Source organism: Pan troglodytes, chromosome 6 (genome assembly GCF_028858775.2).
Source record: "Pan troglodytes isolate AG18354 chromosome 6, NHGRI_mPanTro3-v2.0_pri, whole genome shotgun sequence".
In the NCBI taxonomy this organism is placed as follows: domain Eukaryota; kingdom Metazoa; phylum Chordata; class Mammalia; order Primates; family Hominidae; genus Pan; species Pan troglodytes.
This window is the reverse complement of record NC_072404.2, coordinates 130313619-130334740: the sequence shown is the minus strand read 5'-3', so window position 1 is coordinate 130334740 and position 21122 is coordinate 130313619. Positions and strand designations below refer to the sequence as shown.

General features: G+C 36.4%; 1 protein-coding gene across 5 annotated transcripts in view; it reads right to left on the bottom strand.

The window, feature by feature from the left end:
• MDFIC (MyoD family inhibitor domain containing) overlaps nt 1-21122 on the bottom strand; it is a 98151-nt gene that overhangs the window by 58457 nt on the left and 18572 nt on the right. For all 5 annotated transcript variants that reach the window (XM_063815540.1, XM_016958059.4, XM_063815539.1 and 2 more), the window contains one exon: nt 17893-18015. In XM_063815540.1, the coding sequence (XP_063671610.1) occupies nt 17893-18015 (123 nt within the window). The remainder of the gene's footprint in view (nt 1-17892; nt 18016-21122) is intronic.

The following is a 21122-nucleotide window of genomic DNA, read 5'->3' as shown; positions in this document are numbered from 1 at the left end:
ACTTCTTCCTTTAACCAAGTGCTGGTTATTCTCATCACTCTGTGTGACTCATATCCATCTAGAGACTTTGAGACTTAACAAAATATTTCCATTTCGATTTTCATATTTGACCCTTCACCAACCCCGTGAGGTAGTCAGGAAAGGGATTTTCTCCAAGTACATTTCAAAGATGCAAAAGTTAAAGCTAAAAGACAAAGTGACTCACCCAGTGTCCCACAGTGAATGAGTTTTAGTGAGGATTAGTATCCGAATCACAGAGCTCCACACCTCACCTTCTCTAGGTGCATATAGTCTTTCACTATACACTGGTGTTATGTGCTGCCTGCACCTTTACAATGTCTAACTAAGCACCTCACTCCTATTAAATAGGAAGTGGCTGACGAGAAAGGTACACTTTTAGCCATTCTTTTATTTTCACTTTTCCTCCAGTCGCATTATTATTAGTAGTAGTAGTAGTAGTCTATTTAGAATGTGGGAGTCAAGATAATTGGCTTACCACAGGTGTATCTTCCATTATTTTTTTTAAAGCACCATTCTACGTTTGTATCTATAGTCACTGACGCCTCCACTTATTCCAAAGTCTTCCTACATAATCATTATGTGTGTGAAATTTCAGCAGTTATTTCCCAAGGCACACTAGAGTGGACTGCAATAGGCCTGACTAACTGGAAACTCTCTGAGTTGAAATTAAGTTATCTGAATAATGAAACTTCTTTATGGCATTTTCCAGAAGACTAAGTTTTAATGTTGTATGCCAAAACAATATCATGCAGATATGTCCAAACTGGAGATGCACATGATAATGAGCCTGTCTTCCAAGAGAACTTTCACAAATATTTTCATATTTGTACTAATGAACAAAGATGTGAAAATGACACTACACCTTCAATTAAGAGGAAGAATAAAACCATCCACAAATGATTTAATGTCTTATTTGCTCTCTGAGAAATACTATTCTAGGACTATAAACCACCCATTTTTCAATTTACTGTAATTTAGTGTTTCATACACTAAAATGGACACTAAAATCTGTCATTATTACTGACAAGGCTATGATCAAACCTACTCAGTCATACCAGAGCTGTAGATTCTGACTCTGAGAGCTTAGTTATCTCATTTTGTTTTTTAGGCTCAAGAAGTAATAGTTGGTCTTGTGTTTGTTCATTTTTAGTAAAAAGAAAAATTCAGAAAATGAACACTCCCACACATTTGTGCTTTTGGCACATTAAGTATGTACTCTGTGAACTGTATCATTTAAATATTTTTACTTTAACACTGTAGATGTCATAACACAAACAAACAAAATTGAAGACTTCTTCCCAGTGAGTGTTACAACAAACCCCTCATTTCCTCTAGGCTTAATGAGGACAAGGAACTGATTGTGAACCCAATGTTTATCAAAATAAGCAAACCGGAGGAAGATAATAAATGAGGAGTGGCGAATCCTTAGCTAAGTAATGGGCTGCATATTTTAGGGAAAATCATTTGTTTGTTTGTTTGTTATTTTGTTGTTGTTTTTTTCTTGAGATGGAGTTTCACACTTGTCACCCAGGCTAGAGTGCAATGGTGCGATCTCAGCTCACTGCAACTTCTGCCTCCTGGGTTCAAGCAATTTTCCTGCTTCAGCCTCCCAAGTAGCTGGGATTACAGGCATGCACCACCAGGCCCGGCTAATTTTTGTATTATTACTAGAGATGGGGTTTCACAACATTGGCCAGGCTGGTCTCGAACTCCTGACCTCAGGTGATCCGCCTGCCTCTGCCTCCCAAAGTGCTGGGATTACAGGCGTGAGCCACCTCGCCCAGCCGGGAAAATAGTTTCAAACATATTTAAGGTAACGGTGATAACCTTCATCAATTTCAGAGTAAAGACTTCACTAAATTATGCAAAAAATAAGAAGAGAGCGTATTTTGTTTGTGTGTCTCCAAAAAATCCAGAGTATATGGTAAACTGTGCTTACATATGGTCTTATACTACATGGACTGTGTATGTGGTATCCTAATTAGTTTCCACAGAAACACTAAAGCCATTAAAGGAACTCCCTCAATGTGAGAGTGATTAGAATTATGCTCTGCAAGAACAGTTTAGTTTATAATATTTATTCCTGGTAGCTAAATAGTTCCTTCCACAGAGGCAGTTTCTTCACTTTTACTTAATAAAATCAACTTATTACAAGCTATGCTCCTTCTACTCTTTCTCAGCACATATTTATTTCACAATGATAAGTTTTCCTACTTTGTGAGTGCTAGTTTTTCTGGAGTAAGTCCATGACTCATTTTTTAATAAAAGAGTAACTTTTAATAATTAAATGACCAAACCCTATTAAATGCTTAAATATTGTGATACAGATTATTCTTACACAAGCAAATAATTATTATTGGCTTATTGACCACAATGGTGCCAAAAGTTGTATAGATGCAATGTTTTCCTAGCAGGCCTATAAATATTTGCTATTATCTTTGTTTTGGTAACTACTCCTAAATGAGCAAACTATGAACTTTTATACAGTAAGAATGGCTTAAAGCTGCCCCTAATAAATCTTCTTAGTCTTATGCTATATTTCCATACCATTGAAAGAAAAAGCTGATATTGCACAGTTTTGAAATACACTGTTCTCCAAAGTATATGCTTCATCAGCAATTTATTTTAACATCCACATCTCCCTCTCAAAGGGAACTGAAACTAATTATGTATTGTCCCAAATGCCTAGATACCACTGATACCATAAGAATTTATATATTATTCAAAAAGCTGATCTTTTTTTTACTTATTAATATGACTCTTAGGTAAACTGTACCGCTATTATAAGAGACTTTGCTTTATGCCAAGCACAAACTCTAGCTATAATAGTTAAGGAGACATTATTTCCAATATATCTACAAACACTTGATTGGAAGGCTGCTTATTCCAGAAATTTTTAACTAAAAAACACAGCTTACTCCAATTCAGGAACAGAGTGTCAAAGGAAGATGAAAGAAGCAGGTGTTTGTAATTCTTCAGAAAAAAATAGGCAAAATAGTTTTCATCCTTGAAAACTTTACTCAAATATAACATAAACCTTGATTTCGATGTAATATATCAAGAATCCTAAGATAATCAAATAATTTCTTATGATTACATCTGAAAGATTTTGAAGTGCTTTCACTGTACCATTTAGCCAGACTACCTGTGCAAATTATAATCATTCTTTTGTAATATTATAAAACTTAGGTAAAAGTGTTACAGAGTAAAACTAAAAGTAAGAAACACATTCTGAACAATGATGACATCTCTTGAAAAAGCAACTTCCAAAAAGAGCTAAGGGTTAAGCCAAGGAGCCAAAACACACACTATCCCAAACAGAGAGCCATACCTATCAGTTCCTGTGGGCCATCAGTCATAACTGTAAGAAACCACTTTCTGAAACAAGGTCTTTAAGTATTCAGATAAGTGACTAATATTCACCTTATTTTACTAGCTTTGTTTCAGGGCAATATTTTCAATCAAAAACCTTAATACTCAATCTGTGCTGCACTTCAGAATTACCTGGGGGCTCACAAATGCCCAAGCCCTACCCCTAATGATTCTAAATTCATTGGTCTGGGGTGGGTTCTGCACATCAGTACATATTTTAAGCCAAGATAAAGAGATGAGAACCATTATTTCACACAAAAGGATATGACTATAGAATCATAATGCCTTCCCCACCTCATATCATCGGTTTCAGTTATCAAGATTTTGTCTTGCTGCAGAAGGAAAATGCATATTTACCGCACATTAAAAATGGCATATGCTGATTCTCTACCTATCCATTGGAATGAGACCAAGTTCTCCAGGAGGCAATAAGTAAATGGTATTAAAGAATAAAAATGCCTTTTTTCTAAGATGTCAAATATATATATATGTGTGTATATATATGTGTGTGTATATATATATGTGTGTGTGTATATATATATATAATATTTATGTATTAAGCCCAAGAACTGTTTTGAATTTAGCACAACAAAGATGAAGTTCTGAAGGAGTATAGTATACTGCAATTTTTCCAACTTTTCTCTTGCCAACACAAGGGCAGAATGCAGTCTTATTAATACTAGTGGTAAAAGAGCAGTAATTTTCAACTAGGAAAGTGGACTAGAATTGGGAGCTTGGAATAAGGTTATAACTTGGAAAAACTGTCTCCTCTCCTATGATTCTAACACTCTCTAGAGGACCACATACATCACAAAGTCCCTTCCCTACCCTTATCTCTACCCCACTCTCCATTTGAGAATCACTCTAGGGTTAAGGGTGTATGCTGAAAAATCAAGATATTAGCTGCATGGCCCCAGGTCAGTTGCTTGACTTTTCTGAGCTCAGTCTTATAGATAAATAATAGTGATACTCATCCCATATGCTTGAGCTGCTGATAGCCCAGGTTAGATCAATATATGAAAAACTTCATTAACTGTAAAAAGCTATGGTAATAACATTGTTAATATTACTAATAAAAACATCCTTTAATATGCATGAACTGCGGACTGAGAAAATTAGCTCCTTAAGAGAAGCAAAGATAGTCAATCCACATTTTTAAACAAATTACCACAGCTTAACTAATTGAAAGCTGTCAGTCTCCTACAGAGACGCTAAATGTAGTCAAAAGGTAAAGACTTTCATTTATTCAACAATTAACATAAATGTATTTGGGGGAAACTATGTGCATGGCCCTGGGCTGAGGGATGTGGGGTCTACAGAGCTGAATGAGACACCAATCTTACCCTTAAGGAACCTTCAGTCCAGTAATGGAGACGAGGGTCATAAACACCTGTATTACAATTTTGAAATTAATGAGTCCTTTACGAGAGATACAGTTAAACACTCCCAGTCCCAGATGAGGCAGAAATCACACGAGCCTTGCTTGTTGGGCGGGAGACGTGGAGAGACGGGTAACATGAGTGAAGCCTGGGAAAAGCAAAATACTAGACAAGTGGACAGAGGTGCAAATAACATATTTTGGCTGTGGCGAAAGTTCATGAAAGGAAGTAGTAGAGAAAAAAATCAATTTATTTCAATTTTGAAAATCAATCATCCAAATTTGCTTAATGAAAGTTTACTGTGGTCCTGGAATTATGCTGATTGCTTGGGGTACAACTTAGAGCCAGCAGACATTAGACATGTGAATTGCACAAATAAATTACAAATTGTGGCAACAGCTAAAAAGGAAAGGGTGTTGTGAGAAATAGGAAAAGCCATTGTAGATGGGGGTCTGGGAAGGCCTTTCTGAAGGGACAAGCCTGAAGGAAGATCTGGTATGCAAAAGACCGAGGAGAGGCAGAAAGGAACCCAGTGGCATCTGAGAGACCGAAAGGGAGTCAACATGAACTATAGAGGCAGAAAGTGGTGAGGGGAGTGGCAGGATAGGGAGGGAGTTTCAAGCAGAAAACATGTCCTGTCAAATGCTACAGATAGAATAAGGACTGAGAAGAGCCCACTGCACTAAATGAGAAACACGACCTATCAGTCTCAAAACACTACTGTAGTAGTATTTACTAATTCTTCCAGGACATAGACCAAGATGGCTTAAGGTATCAGGCATGTAGACCAGAACTGGATTTGACTACCAGGAGCTGTGCTTAAATATAAACTACAATGGCCCAGTAATGAGAGGACTAGAATATAATCTGAATCCTTACAGAACAGTAAGTGTTATAAAATCAAAAGGCAATAATGAACCCAAAATGGAAACCAACTAAAAACTGAGAAGCAGAGACATTTCAACTGAGATTAGAGAACACATATTTATTCTATAATTAATCCTTCCATTACATAACACTCTTCCTCTATGCCCCACAGTCTGGGAACCTGAAGTGAGAAGACCGACCGATGTGTGGTCTGTTACCATAGTTTCAGCATAAGCATGGCAGAAATGCCATAAGATTATGGAATTTAGGGAGATCATGAAAGATCATTTGCAGATTCCAGTTGACCATGAAAACAGTCAGGTGAAGACAAGAAGCGGATAAGATACTACAAAGGAAAAGAACGTAATTAGCAGATTAGGCACAATTATCATTAAGGAAAAGGACAGGGAGAAATGAGAATGTGAATTTCTGGTTTCAAAACCTTAGAATGGAGCAGATCTCCATAATAAAAAAGTCCAAGGTATATCAATATGTTGTGCAGGGTGGAATGAGTGAAACAGGTACGGCTGTTAGACTTAAAGAATCAATGTGATTTCAAAGAAATGAAAAGAAGCTCTACATCAGTCTGAGACTGGGAAATCCTGACCTAGAAGGGCAAATAAGACACTAAAATCAGCTCCCTCTGTCTATGCGTTCCAAATCAGTGGATTCAGTCAATCACAAATCAAAAATATCCAGCAGGGGGAGAAAGGTGGTTGTAACTTCTGGACCATGTGCAAACTTTTTTTCTTTAATTATTCCCTAGACAATATAGTATAACAACTATTTACATAGCATTTACATTGTATTAGGTATTATAAGTAATGTAGAGACAATTTAAAGTATATTAGAAGATATGCATAGGTTATATGCAAATACCATGCCATTTTATATAAGGCATCTGAGCATCCGAATATTAGGGTATGCTCAGGGGCCCTGGAACCAAACCTTCATGGATACCGAAGGGACAACTGTAGTAGAGATCACATAGCTAGAAAGTGGAGCAGAAGGCATAAATAGTCACAGCCATATCACACTCAACACTGTTTCACACAATGACCGATTGACTAATTTCAGGTACTGCTATTTGATTTTCTGTGACACCTGGGAATTAACATAATATCAACATCCCTTCACATCAACTATCCAGGACCAGATTGGTAACTAGCTTCAAATTTAATGTTGAAATAATCAGAAGTTCTTGTAGCCTGAAATTGTTCCATCTACTTTGAATTAGTCCAAACACATGTAGCCTTTATGGCAAAAATCAATATTATTCCAATCCTCTTTTTAAAAAAGATTTTTATGATATATACCTATTTTTTTGTTTCATTGGGGTAAAATATTTGAATTTAATAAATTTAAAAGACAACCTTTTATTTAGAAATCAAAAAACAAGTTACATGTATTTGAATTAAAAATGCTGAATGACTTGTTCTTGTTATTTAAAAGATGTAAAGCTAGACTAAAAATCAACTATCACAAATTGGCTAAAATACTGAAAACTTAAATATGTAGGAATATGGGTTTAATCTTCCATGTTCTGTAGTAAATATTTTTACACAAAACCATTTGGTAAGATTAAAAATCTACTGAATATGGGAGAAACGTAATAATAAGAACCCAACTCACAAAGAATAAGAAGAAAATGGTAATTATTAATAATCACACCATTCGTTGGGTGTGGTGTTGTTGCCACTGCTGCCTACATTATCAGTCTCCTTTGTAATTATGACAGCGCCTTTGCAATGCTGAAGGAATATCGTGAAGATAACCTGCAAAGACAGGCCTACACATAAATGATACATTAATATCTTTTTCATAAAGACAGGGAATGATGGGCAGCATCCGAAGTATGATCTTATTATGATCACACTGGCATGAATCAATTATTCATGACAATTTGAGATGGTGGGAATCTTTTTTTCCTTAAATTTTCTAATCGGAGTTCTCACAAGTTCTCATGAACCATGGAAAATATACTTAATTAAAGAATGTTCCAAAGCAGAACAAATTTCTCCACCCACTCTCTTCTATGGTTCACTTTAATGTAATTTTCACCCTCTAAGACAGCATCTGTGTGTTTTAGAAGAGATTTCCCTTGATTTTTGTGTATCTTGCTGCAGAACTCAGGGACCTGGAAAAAATCCAGCTTTTGGTGGAAAACTGTGGAGCATGGATTTGTCACTAACTCCTTAAAGACTAGTTGAAAAAAAAAAAATGGAGCAAATCAGGTACTGATTCTCAGCTTGCTAGAGAGGGATTTCCACCAGCCCCTCTCACTCTGACAGACCCCTACACGCTGTACTGAGCCTTGGATAAAACTGGAAGCAGGTCTTCCTGCTTTCTGCTGGCTGTGGCCAGCTAAGAGCTGAGAACCACTGCCTTCTGGAGCTTGCCCATGGCGATTGTTTCACATAGCTATACAAGATTCTCATGTTTGTGAGTAGAATAGCAACTGATTTGCCCAAGCCCAGAAAAACTCCTTCTTTCCTGAATTCTTGGAATTTGCTGATAAAACAATTATAAAAATAGGTATAGAATATTACTTTATGTTTACCAGAAATGGAGTCCCACTCCTTCAATGCTTGCAGCCAGGCCCAGCATCATGGGTGCGAAACTACGCGGTTGCGGCAAGCCCAGTACTTAGAAGGACCCCCGTGCCTGGCTTAATGCTTTGCTGTTGTTCTCTTGAAATTCATAATAATATTTTAACAAGAGACCCTGCATTCTCATTCTGCTCTGCCCTCCATTTTCTGAATCATGTAGCTGGTTCTATCTCCTACAGAACCTGAAGGAAGCTGAATGTCCTGGTCCACCTATAACCTGAAGTATCTTCTACAGGTGACTAAGCTCTAATGCTACTTTAAAGAGGTGGTACCCCACCCTGATATTTTGCCATATCATGTGATAATTTTCTTTTTAAAATATTTTTGTTTTAATTTAATAAAATAATTCACTTCATGGGAAAAAAAAAAAACACAGAAAAGAGAATACAGAATATTAAGTGGGAGTCCTCTTCACCCATATGCTTTCACTCAACTTCATATAACTCCCTAAAGGTAACTATTGTGAGGAAATTGATCTATATCTTGCATTAAGAAAAAAATAAACACACATGTATAATTTGATATTAATCTTTCCTTCATATACATATGTATCTATATATACACAGACACTGACATATGTCTTTTTTTAAATTATCATTTTGTATATCTACTAGACTAAATGGAGAAGACTCTTTGGAATCTTACAGTAATGAAGACTGGTTCCAAAAAGTCTGTATTTTTTTTTTCCATTCATTTCAGGGACCTCACCTTAGAGAATATCAGACTACTATTCCATTCATCCCCAACAGGTGACCGACCTTAGGCCAAAGCAGCAAAGAACCAGAGATGACCAGATCAACTGGCTATTCTTCCTAAACCATTTGTCTTTCTTTTCTTTTTCTTTTTTAGACAGGGTCTCCCTCTGTCACCCATGCTGGAATGCAGTGATGCAATCACAGTTCATTGCAGTCCCAACCTCCTAGGCTCAAGCTATCTTCCCACCTCAGCCTCCCAAGTAACTGGGACTACAGGCAGGCACCACCATGCCTGGCTAATGATTTTTTTGTGTTTGTTTTGTTTTATGGAGTCAGGGTTTCACTATATTGCCCTGGCTTGTCTCAAACTCCTGAAATCAAGCAATCCTCATGCCTTGGCTTCCTGAAGTGCTGGGATTACACGTGTGAGCTACTGCGCTTGGCCCCTCCTGACCCTTTAAGTTTCAATGAGGCATCTGAAATTCCAGAAACATTGATAAAAACCCAGCTTTACCTATTGTTGGATATATTTGATTAAAACAAACCTCTAGATCTCCTCTTCCCCAGCTGTTATATATGGCAATTTTTATGCAGCCTTTTCTGATTATAGCACTTTTAGTTTAGGAGAAACTATTTCAGTCACCCATCTTCCTTATGACTATACCTTGAGGCTTTACCTCCCCTGAGACTATTCCAACTCAGAAATCTTAAATTCATATTTCTCATTCTCATACTACATCTTCTCTTCCCATATTTTCCATTCATTTACTATATCTATACCTGTTTTATTTCTGAAAGAACAGGAAACTTATGGACTATTAACCCCTCTGATGTTTTTACTTATTTATGATGTCCTTCTTGTCTTTATTTCCTTCCCTACCCATTTTATAGCCGTAGCTCATCACTTCACACCCTCTTTGGACAATATCCACAAATCATTTGCTCCACCGTCATTTCATCACAACTATCACTTGTCCAAACTAAAACCTTGGGCTTCATTCTCAGCACCTGTCATTCCTTTAATCCTATATGTCTTACTGGCTACATCCCATAGAAAGCTGAATCCATCTCCTCCTTGTAATCCTACCTGTCTTTACCCCAGTCCAAGACACCTTCCTTTCTCAGAGGCATTACATAACAGTCTTCCGGTTGATCTCTTAATGCCTTCAGTCCTTCCCATTCCTATTTATTTTCTCACTATTTCCAGAGTCATCATCCTAAAATATAGCCCAACTAAAACACAATGTTGATTAAGTCACTACTCCCTTCAATACTTTCTATCTTCCCTTAGTCTTTAACAGATTCTTTCTCATCTCTCACCACGCCTCATCTAACATTCACATCCCAGATTACACAAAACTTCCCCAGCTCCCCTCAAAATGGCCATGTCCTCTCTTACCTCTAGAACTGTAGGTGTGCTGTGCTTTGGGCTTGGAACACCCCAGCTTCAGTCCCTCCCACGAACGGCTTCAGTTGGTGGACTCCCTTTAGGTATCACAGACAACACTTCCACTGGAAAGCTCCCTCTGGCCCCCTCCCCACATTAGGGTTTGTGTTATCCCATGAGAACCTACTACAGCCTGCACTTCCCCACTGGAGCACTCATAATACACATTATCATATCACAATAAATTGTGTCTCCCACAAGACTGTAAACTTTGAATGCAGAACCCACACCCGTCACTGTTATCTCCAACATAACTCAGTTGGTAAACTGTAAGCATTCAGTCTTCATGTAATCAATTTTTAATTTTGTTTTTAAAATTACTCTTTAATTCCTAATTCACAAATTTCAATATAACAACATGATCTGCAAAAACATAATTTACGTGTAAGTTCACAGAGTGTTCAGATCCAGGAAGTTTGAGGTTTGAGAACTAAAATTATCTAGACCACAGCATTTGTGGTCTTGATCATTAAATGTTATTTATTTCTTCAGTGGTTAGCATTTTTGGGATGATCTCTAAGCCAGTTCCCAAGCCTCAGCGCCTTCCTGAGGCTCAGAAACACTCTCCAATAGGAGAGGAATAAATCTACCTCCTCACTGAGCCCTTGTCCACCACTTACACTTTAATGCCATCTCATTTCCCCCAATAATGACCCAAATAATTTAGGAATAACAGGAAGAGATTAAAAACCTTTAACGAAAGAAGTAGGATATAGATTACAAATCAAATGTCATAGAATATAATAAAAGTGAAAGGTAAAGTAATAAATTAGAATAATGATATTAATGATAATAATAAGACAATAATAACAACACACATTGTGCTTTATGGTATACAAAGCACTTTAAAAATATTCTTATCCAATCTTCACGAAAACAAATCTGATCACTTAAGCACAATGGAAAGTATCTAGAAAAACACAAAAAGAAGCTTTGTTTGGGGGAAACACAGAGAAGTATACATAGAAACATCTACTTCCATAAATTGTAAAGCAGTCTCTTTTTTTCTTACACTCTGCAAATTCGTTTGTATATAACTTGTCATTTCACAACTCATTAAAATCCACGAGCAAATTCCAATTTACAAATCCAGAGAACTAGAGGTAAATATAAGAAGGAATTTATTACCAATTACAATCTTTAAATAGTAATGGATTTCATTATATATACCTTTATACTGATGAACAATATCTATATATGCAGTAGGATTACACACATCTGTTAGAAAGGCAGAGAATAATATGAGAAAGAAGAAGAAAAGAGGAAAAAAAGAAAAGAGGAAGAAAAGGAGGACAAAAGAATGGGAGGGAGAGAAGGAAGGATGGAAGGAAAGTCCATCCAAGCTGGAGGGAGGGATGCAAAAGGCAGGGAGGGAAGTAAGGTCGTCTCGAATTTTTTTTCTTACGGGTAGGCAAGAAAAATAAGGAACATCGGATGCAAAAAAGGCCATAAATAAAGTGTCATTCCTATTCACCTCCTCAGAAAATGAATGTTATACAGAGCACTACCATAAGAACTTCACTGAAAACTCTTCAAAGTAGCCTTATCAGTAAACGATAGTCAAATTTAGAACTTGATTGCTTTAATATCATAAAAGTCATCTATACATACTTCAAACTTGACATGAATAAACCATGTGCAGCCTGGGAGTAAGAAGGGAGTTAAAAAGAATAAATGGAATACTGTAGTGATTTAGAACCTTCATCTCAGGACCTTAACGTCTGAAATAATAGAGGCAAGGTAGGTAAAGCATCTCTTCCCTCCCCCTTATTAATTCAATACACTTAAGTCATCATGCATTTATTAAGCATAAACCATGCAGCAATCAATGTGCTGGTTATTGTTGTAGACAATATCAAAGGTCTCAGAAAGACATGACCTTTTGGATCCAGCCTGTCTGGACATGTAACTCAAGGCAGCTATGATGAACTTAAAAAACAAAACAAAACAAACCTTAGAACTAATAGCTGGGCTCAAGGATAATAACAATGAAAACCAATAAATTCAGTGTGTGCTTACTCATTTGGCTTTGTGCTAAGGAAGCATACAATATGCATTTTCTTGTATAATCATCAAAATGACAATGGGGCATAAAATGTTAGCACCTCCCTTTTAAAAATGAGAAGTTAGAGCTCAGAGAGGTAGGTAACTGGCCCAGCATTAGCAGTAATGATGCAGCACGGTCTGACTCCTGGAAGTCAGTTTCCATTGACCTCTTAGCCCCAGAACATTAAATGCTCCAAACAAAAATCGGCTCAAAATGAAATGGTTCTCCCCAGCTTCTGGGCAGAAGCCAGATGAGGATGAAATAATGGAGCCTGAGAAGAAGTGTGTCAGGTAACTTGACCTCCATTCTAGAATACAACCTGATGGCTGCCATTGACCAATGAGATAAATACAGGAGCCCATCAAAAATGATTTAGGATTATCCACCCAATCTTGAACCCAAACGATTGGTTTGATTTTGGAATAACTGACCATAAAGATCCTCCTCTAAAACAATAATCAAAGCATGTGTACTACAGCCACATAACGTCCAACATATTGAATAAAAAGAGAATTTTTCTGAGAGCCAAATGGAGGAGGAAAAGACATTGAGCAAGGCAAAAGTCAGAATTATTTGCTTCCAATATGTGCTCCCAAAAATGAATGAGCATGAAATATTAAGGAAAAAACTCCTAGATGACCCAAGAAACATAATATGATAGCTATATCTTCCAGTCTTAACTAGGTGATAGTTATCTAGGGGCTGGTTGATGGCCTTTTCCATATAAAGTGAATTCTAAAGAAATCCAAATTAACACTTACTGAAATGTGCCATCAAATGAGAGCTGTGAAATAAACTTAACACAAACCTCTTAATGCTCTTTCCTTACCAACAAAGTAAAAATGTTCTAAGTATATAAATAGCACACCTGAGTATCTGCTTTTCTTTCAGTATTTTACATAAAGGAGGCATTCCCTAAAGTGATGAAATGGTATGCATTAAGGGGTGATCCGCATTAAGTTGGCAAAGGCTAGGAAAAGAAATAATAGAGCTCCAAATAACAGAGCCTGTTGATGTTGAGAGGAATTGCAGATGATGCCAAGAGAAAGGTTTCAAGTAGCATGATGAGTGAAAAGGCATGATACGGCAGCTCCATAAGGGTGAGCAAGTGTGAGCCGGAGAAGAGCTTGCGTTCTACTGCCAATTAAGTGCTTACTATTATGAGAGCTAAAAACTCTTCAAAATGAATAAATGGGTTAAATAGAATGGGGATTACCATTTAAGTAGAGCATTTTAACTTTGCTTCAGATCATGGGAATTCTATAAAATCACAAAGGAGAGAATTAGCTGAACAAAATAGTTTAATTTAATGGGAAATTTATTTCACAAGAGAAGCTAAGGAAAATTTCTGGAGTTAAGTAATGACATTTAGAATTAGCAGACGTTTATGTAAAAGCAATGTCCAAGGATAAAGTTAAGTAATAAGAATTTTCAGAAAGACCTAGAAAAACCTGAGATAGAGACCTGAGGCACTTTATAAAGAGGAACAAAGAAAAATGTAAACTCTCTATAGGAAATAATTAGAATAGTAGAATTTGACCTAAATTAAAGAAAAATATTACACATGCCTGAGTGTAAGCACAGTAACACACACACACACACACACACACACACACACACACTCTTCTTCCTACCTTAGAAATCCCCCCAAAGACTGAGATCAAAATGTTGCTTCTGTTGCTTCTGTTCCTTTTCTTGTCTAATTAAAACATGAAATGTTGCCTATTGCCTGTTATCAGTTTATGCATATTACGGGTTAAATAGAAAAATTAATATTAATTGATGGTGTCGCTTCACTGTAACATTTATTTTACTAAGTCAGAGGAACAGTGACAATTAAAACAGGGCATAGCTTCAATTATATACGATACCACATACGCTAATCTGAGGGGAAAAGCTAAAGGCTTAGTTGGTGCTCTTACAAATTCCAAAATTTAAGCCACCTTCCAGAAATTAAATTATACACCAAAATATGTTCTAAGAGTATAAAAGCCTTTTGAAATGTAAAAAGGATAAAAAGTCATAAAATAAAAAAAGAGAATTTCCAATTATAAACTTTTTTCATAAAACCTCCATTGTTTTAATTCTTTACTAATTTGATTTAGAAATTTTTAAACAAATTTAAGTGGTTGGAATTGTCTTTTTAAAGTTAAATTTCAAAGGAAAGAGAACCAAAATGTGCGTTCTCTGACCAGATTCTGTGTGGCCTATTTATTCGAAATGTTTGATTCCATATGAGTTTCTTCTTTTTATGTATTACTTCCAGAATGTATTCTCTGTAATATGTTAGCAATTCAAGGGCAACCAATTTGAAATCCGCACCCTGAAAAACCATAATACCCCAGGTCTTCCACCTGCAATGTTTTCTACGTGGACCAGGGAAAGCAGACTAAGTACAAACTTCTGTGTAGAGCATGAACCAAGTATGAGTTCAAGCAGGTAGTCCGCTAAGGTCAGGGTTAAAGTTCATAGAATAATTTGGAAATTATTCTCAGCGTGAATATCCCTTATGAGGCCTGAGAATACACCCTTTAATTAGAATACAATTTCCAAAGCAGCCACTCCCTGACTTTCCAGAGCTCAGTTATTCTCAGCAAAGAAAAGTAAAAACAGCCTCATTACACTGACAGCTAACAGTCCCCTATAAATTATGCCTTGAGTGTCCGGCAAAGAAGGCAGCAGCCATCCGGCACAACGGAGACACGAGCTGCCAAGCCCTCACTAACCACTTTCAAGAATAAAGAAAAAGAAGTCACATTCGACCGCGTCTGTCTCCTTCACTTCTTGCGTATGCAGCTGAGCTGCCCCATGGAAGTTTGGAAAAAGAGTGGGTTGTGCATTTGAAAATGTTCCCACACCCCAGCCAGCCTCATTTTTCTGATGATCCCTCTATTCAGCCAAACTCGCGCTACAGTGGGAACACTAACATCAATTCCGTGAGAGCCAGCTGTCCGCTTCTTCCACGGTGCTCAGAGAGCCACACAGGACTCCTGGAATGGGAGCCAGCCCGGGCCTGACTCAACACAGATGTTCCCCTCCTCCCATGAAGCTCTGAGCCAGAGTCTCCTTTTCCAGGGCCTATTGTTATTACAAAAGAGTTTCTGGGCCCCCAAAATGTGCGAGATGCTTAAGCAAGAGGAAAATACACATCTTCCTAACTTCAGAGTTAAGACAGACAGACTAAATTACACAGAGATGGCCAATGACTCTGTGGGGAAGGCCAAAGAAGGAAAGTCAGGCAGCTCTGAGAGTTTAATATCAAAGGAGTTGGAATAGCAGAAGCTACCACAATACAAAACTTTCAAATGCTATCCAGAATTGAGTCAGTTTTAAAGATGATATAAAATGTTCCACTTCTGCAAAATCCAGATATCAAATTTTTTCTGTTGATCCAACAAAGTAGACTTTGTCTAGAAAAGTGTGACTGGGAAAATAACAAAAATGGAGTTTTTGAAATTTATAATCAAAATTCAGAGTCAGATTTCACCCACAAATATTTGGAAATATTTGCCAGCTTATGTTTCAGAAAGGAGTGGCATTGCTATCTTTGGCCAGTATCTTTTGTAAATCCATTCAACTGTCAGTTTCCCCAGCAGCCCTTTCAGAGGGGGGTGTAAATTTCTGTATCTGTTCATTCCTTCAGTGAATATTAGTAAGAAACTAGACAGTGGATTCCTAATGTTCCAAAGTCCCATGGCACAGGGTACATCATTATCTCAATAAAGAAACTCATGCAATTTACAATATATTAGATTCGTACCCACTTAACCATGAAACTGTAGAGTAAATCATTTTAATTCATTCTTTTTAATGGTATGGATTCTATGACTAATATGAGCTTCACCAAATAATATAAACAAATTTAACACATTAGCATGACTCTCCATATTCTTATTTAATAGTGTTTGTCTTTTTTGTTGCTGTTGTTCTAAGAAATCTTATTCACATTTTCCTATTGTGGGCCCTAGGAAAAGAGATTAAGGAAATAAACCAATTAAATGAAGCACACACTTAAAATTGTTACCACCGAAAAAAAAGTGAGAAAACCATTTTGCTTCCCAACAGATAATGGTAAAATTGTCTCTAGAACTTCTTCTAGTGCTCACTAACTCTGGTTGCTAGGAAGTCAGAGATAACATAGGCCAGTTATTCCACAAAATCATGTGTTTCACAATAGCAGAGTCAATATTAGATAAATGCTAATCAATGTATGTTTTTGAGATAAATATTTACTTGAAATAATGTTTATATGATTCTTTGGATAAAGCTATATAAATATTCCTCCTCACTAATTTCTGAGTCTCATTTCCTTCCTTCCTACTCCCTTCTCCAAGACCAAAGTGTATAAAAACCAAAATGGCCCTAAAATTAACCTAAAACACTCATTTTTAGAGCTTTTGTTTGAAACCTGGAAATTTCCTTCAATAGTGTTTTTATTGTTGTTGTTTATTTTCTCCTAAGTTGGACCCTCTTCCTTTTTTTTTCTAATTTATTTTGTTTAGTTTTCAGTTAGAGACAGGTAGTGGCATTCTAGAGAGGAAAGAAATGTTCTAAGTTTCAAAGTAAGTGTAATGTGGAAGACTGTAAAGGATCTATAGTATGAAGTTACTTAAACTAAAGAAATAAGTTTTTAAACATAAAATAAACATTTGATCCCAGAAGTAAATTCTCCTCCATCCACTCTGAAAAACTGAGAAGGAAACATGGTATTTTGGTTACTCTAAAGGGGAATATCAAAAGATTTACTCCCTATGCTCTTCCAGGTGTGGCTTAGCAGCAATCTTTACACCTATGTGTTTGCTATGTCGAATAATTCATTGTATGGCAAATTCATCTTGAACACACCTAGGGGAACTTAGTGACCAGAACGTAAACTCCAGGAGCTTGAGAGCAGAACCCCACATGGACTCAGCATTCTGATCAGCACCCAAAAGACAAGGTATTGCAGGGCATTCAAAGAATAACATGAAAATAGACCGAAGCTTTTGTATGCAATTTTAGGAAGAAGAATATCACAAAAAATTTTTTTAACAAACAGTGATAAAATATTAATCATAAAAAAAATTTGGAGTCAGTTAGCTAGAAGAACAGAGACCATAGTAGCATTAATCTTTTAGCTCCATCTTTCTCTTTTTAGTTTCTCCATCCACATATACTTAGAGTTGTTTGACTTCCACTTAGTTGTTACTCAAAAAGGAACTGAATTTTGACTAAATCTCTCTGAGAAGAGTTCAATATTTACGTGTCAATTCTTCATTTCTGAAGAAAGGCAACACTGACAGCATTATGTATATCCTAGCTTTAGCTCTGTAATTTAAAATACAAATGAAACCACTTTTAGATAAACGCTGTTGATTTACGGATTTGTAGCAGAAGTATCTGGGGCAATTAACGAAGAATATATTACCATAGTCATATCTCAAAATCACTCAAAGTTTTTTCTAAAAATACTTACTTCTAATGAGTTCACCATCCGAAGGATTTCCCCAAATGGACTGGTCTTGCATCTCTCCATGTGTGAAGTGGCTATTGGTAGCTTGAGTTATATCTTTCTCAGTATTGTCTTTATCACGTTTTCCTGAATTAAAAAAGATACATTTAATATAATTGATTTTATATATTTTTCTCTCCTTTTTTAGTATATACATTTTTCTAAATGCTTCCAAGTCTGCCATAATTTAAGGAAATAGAACAGGTATACCTCTATTGCCTGCTGCCTATTTTATTGGCTCAGTAACAGGTATTTACTGAGCACCTACTATCAGCCTGGCATTAAAGAACCAGAGATGTCCATGGTAAAAATAATCTGTTAAGTTTACAGTAAACAAGTAATTTTAACACAGCAAGTGATGTGCCATGATAGAGAAATGTGAAAAGGTTACAGGAAGCATGAAAGTGAGTGAGTCCATGCATGTAGGGGGTTGAGCAGCAGGGAAAGGGGTGAAAGAGAAGAAGCTCTGATGAGTGGTAGAGACGAAAGTCGGCCTGCAGCTGAATGAGGAGTGACTGAGTAGTGAGGAGGTATAGAAAACAAGTACAGCATTCTCTCTCTAGAACATGAAGAAAAAGTCAAGGACTGTGTAATGCACCCTCTGAGAAGGGGGTATTTAGGACGAGAGATTCGCAAGTGGGTTTATGGGTTCTCAGGGAGAAAGCCAACATGTAAGGAAACATAAAGTCTTTGGGGCACTTAAGTCAAGCCAAAAGCAAACTGGCAACAAGGTATAATGCATGCTATGAGAGGTCCAGAGCACTAAAAAGGTTCAAAGGAAGAAAAAATACTCATCAGGATTCAGAGATCAAGAAAAGCACTGAAGAAAATGATACATGTTGGATGGTCTTCAAAAGATTAGTTGGATTTCCAAAAGTCCAGATGGGAGAAAGGTGGAAGAACAGCACGGGCAAACTCCAAAAGCAGACGTTTGGGCAAAGGTTCCAACTCTCTGGACTGCGAAGTACTACGAGTGGCAAATTAGGACAGAAGACTGCGAAGGTTTGATTAGAGACATTGTGTGGATATTAGAATGCTAAGGTGAGAAATCTGGATGAAATTCAAAAGCAAGAAAAATAAGTCAAACTAGCCACTGAAGCTTTATGAAATGCCTTATCAGAACCACGCCTTAGGAAGATTAATAAATTTGTGCACACTTGTGATTCTCAGTTCTGGCTTCACTTTAATTCACTTGGTGAGCTTTTTTTTTTTCTTGTAAGTATTTTTAGAACTAAAAAACAAACAAACAAACAAAAAACATATTTCTGGATACCAGAATCAAAGATTGTATTTCAACTGAGGGAGAAGAGGCTGAACTCAGATGATTCCAATGGAGTATGGATACATCTAAGAGGGAGAATACAGTAAGGGAAACTAAAAGAGAGACCTAGCAAAGCCCATATTGAAGTTGATAAGAGTTTAATTAACTGGATAACAAGATGGAATAGGGAGTAAATGTGAGAAACTAACTAGAGGTTTGTAAAGATTATCAAGGAAGATGGGGTTGGATATGACCAAGTTCTCAGTTTGGATTTGACTGGGAAAGCCTAAAAATCATGAGACCAATTTATTCTTTCAATAATATATATTTTTGCATAGTAGATGTTTAGGCATTGTGCTAGGTGATGAGGATACAATGACTTATGAAATGCTGCCCAGGCCTTCTTGGAGTTTACAGTCTAGTGGATGAATTAAGTATTGGACAATTGAATTTGCAAGTCAGAAAAAAGGTTATAGCTAGAAATAGTCATCTTTATAAACTTGATTTCCAAAGCCATTCAAATTAATGAGCTCACTGAAAGAGTGAATATATTAAGAAATATCAAGAAGAGTACCAAGTACCAAGAAGAGTCCGTACAATTAGGAAGGACTTAGAGAAGTAAGAAAAACTGCATGATGTCAAGCCATGGAAGCAAAGAAAGGAAAGAGATTCAAACAGAAGTTGTTAGTCAACTGTGTTAACATTTCCAGTGGAAGGAAAAAATTTCTGCACATGCAAAAATTTTTCATGTACCATGGGGATTTCACAACAATTAAAAAGTTCTGCCATGAAACAAATTTCAACACATAAAAATAGAGAGACACCCACTTGGGACCGAGTCCAGAGGCTAAGGTCTCTGAACCAAATGGGGTCTTAACTTCCAAGGATTTTTATAAACAAAACCATATTCAAATAGCAGTAAAATATAAATTGAAAATATGCTAAACCAATATGTTCTAGATTTATGTAACATTTACTCAGCATTATCATAGAGAAATGTAATCTTCATGAGATATGTTAGTTTCAATTAAAATCTTTACTTTTTTAAACAACTCCAGAAATCTTTCTACTGCTACAGTCAACTCAAGGTCATTCTGAGATTATCAATAAAAGAGATTTTTCATGGAAACTCACTAGTGGACAAGAACTAGCTCATCAGCAGAGTCCTACATACTTGCTGCCATTGTTATGTAGCTGACTGCCGCCAGGTGTCATGCTAGTAGGCTTGATTCAATTAGTAACTTTAATTGAAGCTGAATGAAATTAATTATATAATTTTGAGCTGTTCAAATTTAATTCCATTAAAATTAATTCGTGAAACCAAGGCATTATGAAGCATTGCTGACTAAAAGAAAATAGGTATGAATAAAGCCTCTAGACACACTTGACTCATATTTGAATCATGTCCAATATTCGAGTGCTAAACATAGACCCTCTCAACTCTCCATTGAATAAATGAAAATGCCATGTGGACCATATACACATAGATGCACAACTATATAACCCACTCTAGGCAAAAAATAAAGTTCTTCCTGCTCTAAATTGTTATTAATGGACAATTTATCACATTTTTAAGAAAGTTTCCTTATCTGCAAAATTCTAGAATTAGGTGATTCCCAGTGTCCATCTCAGGTCAAAAAAGAAAAAAACTATCATTCTCTGTATGATTATAGTCAATGAATAGTAAATAATATGCAATTACTATTAATTCACTATCCTCAGTCTATTCAACTTTGCTTCTCTTGAAAACTAAATGTCTTGGCTTAAAAGCTGGTCTCAGGGTTTTGCTGTGATCCGCAGAACCCAGCCCAAAGCAAGATTCAGAAAAGGTTCCCAATAAAACAATTTAAATTGACTTTTGCCAATTCTCCACTTGTATAAACAAAACTTCTGTGACCACTTGACTGTTCTGTGACTTTCTAATATATGCATG